This window comes from Olea europaea, chromosome 16 (assembly GCF_002742605.1).
Source record: "Olea europaea var. sylvestris chromosome 16, O_europaea_v1, whole genome shotgun sequence".
Classification (NCBI taxonomy): domain Eukaryota; kingdom Viridiplantae; phylum Streptophyta; class Magnoliopsida; order Lamiales; family Oleaceae; genus Olea; species Olea europaea.
Genome location: NC_036252.1, coordinates 20,567,447 through 20,572,560, shown reverse-complemented (window position 1 = coordinate 20,572,560; position 5,114 = coordinate 20,567,447). Strand labels below are relative to the sequence as shown.

The 5,114-nt window shown below is 44.5% G+C and overlaps 1 protein-coding gene and 1 pseudogene across 1 annotated transcript; one reads left to right on the top strand and one right to left on the bottom strand.

Annotated features, from left to right (window-relative positions):
* The window catches only part of LOC111412758, a 16,110-nt pseudogene extending 14,052 nt beyond the window's left edge, over nt 1-2,058 (bottom strand).
* Nucleotides 2,059-2,064: 6 nt separating this feature from the next.
* On the top strand, nt 2,065-4,774 carry LOC111412757 (basic proline-rich protein-like). Its single transcript, XM_023043672.1, has 3 exons — nt 2,065-2,118; nt 2,460-2,508; nt 3,045-4,774. The coding sequence occupies exons 1-3, from the start codon at nt 2,065-2,067 to the stop codon at nt 4,772-4,774; spliced, it is 1,833 nt and encodes a 610-aa protein (XP_022899440.1).
* Nucleotides 4,775-5,114: the final 340 nt, after the last annotated feature.

The window sequence follows — 5,114 nt, the reverse complement described above, 5'->3', positions numbered from 1 at the left end:
TCGAAAACTCCTTTTCGACTTATGAGTACACCTTGGCCAAGGATTTCATCATTGACTTAATTGAATGAAACGCAGATCATAATCTCCTACTATCTAAGAGTGACGAATCCTTTATTGATCAATCACAACCTTCATACGATTCTTGACGTACCCGAACGATGTCGTATTAGCGGCCCTTTTCAGAGCAACATCCAACACCGCCAAAGTATGACTGTCCTCATATAAGGTACCATGACGACCTCAAGTCAAAGGACCAATTTCACTACCGAACGTTAGAGATTAACCACCGACACTCAGATAGTTATCCATGTGGAATCTCTCGACGGGTCTCCAATGTTTTGTTCTATAACAAACATCCACGTGTTTATTTAAGTGTCACCACACTTTAACTTGTGAGATCGGCTACTTACTTCACAAGTAAGAAATGCCACACGTGATGGTCTATCCGTAATAACGATATCCGTATCTCGTTATTACTTACGACCACGGATGATTTAAGATTCAATCAGATGTAATTTATATCTCACAATCACAACTCTTTGTGATTAACAAATTACAAATATTTGAATCCACGGACTCTATTATTTATTTAATTGTCTATTAATTAAATAATAGATCTGCCATTTAATTGCATTAATTATATATAAAAGTATTTATGTCCAAAGTTGATTGGACCTAGGGCATAATACTTACAGTTCCAAGCGTCACCCCTCCCCAGGCACCACATAACGCATGCCAGTCGTATATATCATCCAATCCTTTGAAATCCGTCCTCAAATCCCTTGTGAAAGCTTTCATTCCTGAGTTTTTGGATTTGCAAGAACTACTTACACATCCTTGTCTGGAAGTTTTTCCCTCTTTTCAGCCAAACATTCCATCCAACTCACTTTTCAGTTTCTCAATTTGAATATCATACCGAGACAAATCAGTGATCCCAGATTGAGCTGCCTTATTATGATATTTTTCAGTTAAATCTAATTCATTTGCCTTGGAAATCAACATCTCTGGCTTCTTGGGATCGAATGGAGGACTATTATACCCCAACAGGAATCCACCCTTGTACTTCATGAATTTTTCACATTCATCAAACCTGTGAAGCCTAGCAATCGTTTGAATAGTTGCAACAATAAGACTTTTCACGTACTCATTCGGGTTTTGTACCTCAAAGTTGACACTTTGCCAGCCATCATCAATGATGAGAAACCTTAACGAAATCCCACCATCTGAGAACTCTTTGAACCCATGCCAGATTCCAGCAGGTCTACAGTCAAGTAAAATACATCCCAAGTGCACCAACCAAATTTATTTATTAAGGACGCAACTGATTTTTCTTCCAAAAGTTTGGATGTATCGAGATGAACTTTAATATAACTGTATGCCTCTTTCATCGAATTATATAGATTTTCAGATACATTAACATAGGCAATAGCATGAAAAGATGATGATTTCACCAGTGTAGAGCCACTTTCAGCACAGATCAGGACACAACCTTTAGTTCCAAGGTGAAAAGCAGACATGAATTTGCCTTCAATTATTGGCACAATGACAACGTAAGACTTTGTTCCAGGCACATCAAACAACATCCATCGTGTTTCCTTCTGTAGATCTGAACCCGAATTCCCTACCCACTGAGTAGACCACCATGTTTTGAACCTGAAAATGCTGAGAAAATCCCTTTCACTAAATTTCCCTGTGGTGTTTATTAGCCTGTCAGAAGATTCATCCTTGAGGAACCCAAGGAATCCTTACTTGAAAGATAGGGATTGGACACGCTCAAACAGTGGAAGGGGAGCATCAGAGGATTGGCATATTGAAGAAAAACTTTTAAAGTGACATTTCTTGGAATTTCGATGAGCAAGGGCACATTTGTCACGCAAAGCTTGCCATCAACAAGTTCAAAGATGTTATGTCTTTCGCTGGATTTGAAGACATGGAAGATTGAGTTGGTAGGATCATTTGGGAGTGCCATAGCAATATGATGTATATATAACCAAAAAACTTACAGAGTCACTGTAACTGAACTAAATAAGGAGATAAAGAAAGAAAGCTGTAGAGACTAGAGATATGTACAAGGATGACGTTCGGGCGGTTGGGGATGAGAATTGCTGTGTGATTTTGGTTAGCCACAACATGAATGTATACCATTAGTGCGGACGGTGGCTCGTTTTTATCTACGAGGTTAAAAAAAAAGGAAAATTTTTGAATGTGCGTGTAATATTATTTTATTGAAAAATATATGGATGAAATGATATCAAAACACTGTTTAAGAATATATATATATATATATATTTAAATTTTTTTTTTGAATTTTTTTTATAATTGTTTACCCCCCCGCCTCCCACACCCACCCCAAGAATAGAGCTCAAACAAGGACAATTATAAAAAAAAAAATAAAAATTATAATGGTACAAGAGACCCGTGTCTTCTGAGAAATCTGTATCCATGGATGCTGCCTGCAGTTGTTTCTGAGAAATTTGTTTTTTTATCGCATGGGTGTGAATTTGGAAGGTGGTGGAGAGATTTTAGAATAAAGAAAAAAAGAAAAAAACTGATTTATTAGAATAAGTTTTTATTATAATTATAAAACAAAATTAAATATTAAACATTTTATACTATTACTCATTATTATTAATACATTTTGTTGAATTCGTTGCCATTATTTTTATTTATAAATTTGACAATAGGAGGCTAAATGTAGGATACATTTTTGGCGGCCGAAACGGTGGACAATGAAAGACAGATTATTATCATTTTGTTAATATTTAGCACCTATTTTTGCCTATTATTTGGAAAGTTATTAAGTTTTTTTAAAGAACGCGTGGTTAAAAGTAAATAAACTTTGAGCTTGTTTGGTACAGCTAAAAAACCAACTAAAATCAGTTTTTTTTACCATTATTTCATATTACGCCGTCATTTTTGAATTCTTCTCTTACAGATAAAACTCACTTTACCTCTAATGGTCAAAAAATAAATTATCAAAATCCCTACAAAATAAGTACTTTATTGGTTTCTACCACCAATACCACCTCCTTTTCCACCCCCAGCACCTCCACCAAAACTAGCACCTTTGCCACCCCCAGCACCACCGCCTTTGCCTCCACCACCACCTCCTCCGAAACCACCACCTTTTCCACCTCCTACGCCCCCACCAATACCACCTCCTTTTCCACCCCCAGCACCTCCACCAAAACCAGCACCTTTGCCACCCCCAGCACCTCCACCGATACAACCACCTTTGCCTCTACCACCACCTCCTCCGAAACCACCACCTTTTCCACCTCCTACGCCCCCACCAATACCACCTCCTTTTCCACCCCCAGCACCTCCACCAAAACCAGCACCTTTGCCACCCCCAGCACCTCCACCGATACAACCACCTTTGCCTCTACCACCACCTCCTCCGAAACCACCACCTTTTCCACCTCCTACGCCCCCACCAATACCACCTCCTTTTCCACCCCCAGCACCTCCACCAAAACTAGCACCTTTGCCACCCCCAGCACCACCGCCTTTGCCTCCACCACCACCTCCTCCGAAACCACCACCTTTTCCACCTCCTACGCCCCCACCAATACCACCTCCTTTTCCACCCCCAGCACCTCCACCAAAACTAGCACCTTTGCCACCCCCAGCACCACCGCCTTTGCCTCCACCACCACCTCCTCCGAAACCACCACCTTTTCCACCTCCTACGCCTCCACCAATACCACCTCCTTTTCCACCCCCAGCACCTCCACCAAAACTAGCACCTTTGCCACCCCCAGCACCACCGCCTTTGCCTCCACCACCACCTCCTCCGAAACCACCACCTTTTCCACCTCCTACGCCTCCACCAATACCACCTCCTTTTCCACCCCCAGCACCTCCTCCAAATCCCCCACCTCCACCAATACCACCACCTTTTCCACCTCCTACCCCTCCACCAATACCACCTCCTTTTCCACCCCCAGCACCTCCACCAAAACCAGCACCTTTGCCACCCCCAGCACCTCCACCGATACAACCACCTTTGCCTCTACCACCACCTCCTCCGAAACCACCACCTTTTCCACCTCCTACGCCCCCACCAATACCACCTCCTTTTCCACCCCCAGCACCTCCTCCAAATCCCCCACCTCCACCAATACCACCACCTTTTCCACCTCCTACCCCTCCACCAAAACCACCACCTTTGCCACCCCCACCCCCAGCACCTCCACCAATAACACCACCTGCCCCCCCTCCTACACCTCCACTGAAACCACCACCTCCTCCGAAACCACCACCTTTTCCACCTCCTACGCCCCCACCAATACCACCTCCTTTTCCACCCCCAGCACCTCCTCCAAATCCCCCCCCTCCACCAATACCACCACCTTTTCCACCTCCTACGCCCCCACCAATACCACCTCCTTTTCCACCCCCAGCACCTCCTCCAAATCCCCCCCCTCCACCAATACCACCACCTTTTCCACCTCCTACCCCTCCACCAATACCACCTCCTTTTCCACCCCCAGCACCTCCACCAAAACTAGCACCTTTGCCACCCCCAGCACCACCGCCTTTGCCTCCACCACCACCTCCTCCGAAACCACCACCTTTTCCACCTCCTACGCCTCCACCAATACCACCTCCTTTTCCACCCCCAGCACCTCCTCCAAATCCGCCACCTCCACCAATACCACCACCTTTTCCACCTCCTACCCCTCCACCAAAACCACCACCTTTGCCACCCCCACCCCCAGCACCTCCACCAATACCACCACCTGCCCCCCCTCCGACACCTCCACCGTAACCACCACCTTTTCCGCCTCCAGCACCGCCACCAAATCCACCTCCTCCACCAGCAACACCACCAACTCCTCCAGCTAGTCCACCACCCTTGCCAAATCCGCCACCTCCTCCAACACCACTATCGAGACCGCCTCCACCAATGGTTTCTTCCTCGATTCTCCGCCCATCAACAATTTGCACAATGAACAAAACTATAAACAAAATCATAACAAACACTCCACCATTTTTAAAAGCCCTCTCCATCTTGTACATAGCAATGTATCAATGAATCAGAGTATATATACGGAAACAATGAGAGATGGCTAATAAATGCTTGCAGTTGGAACAGAAACCCTCTTTCT

What these genes read in the sequence shown, in the direction of transcription:
- LOC111412757 (XM_023043672.1), top strand. Translation starts at nt 2,065, where the DNA reads ATGTACAAGGATGACGTTCGGGCGGTTGGGGATGAGAATTGCTGTGTG. An exon ending in AGAATTGCTGTGTGATTTTG is followed by an intron (nt 2,119 to 2,459) that starts GTTAGCCACAAC and finishes TGCTGCCTGCAG; the next exon opens with TTGTTTCTGAGAAATTTGTT. An exon ending in CATGGGTGTGAATTTGGAAG is followed by an intron (nt 2,509 to 3,044) that starts GTGGTGGAGAGA and finishes TTCCACCCCCAG; the next exon opens with CACCTCCACCAAAACTAGCA.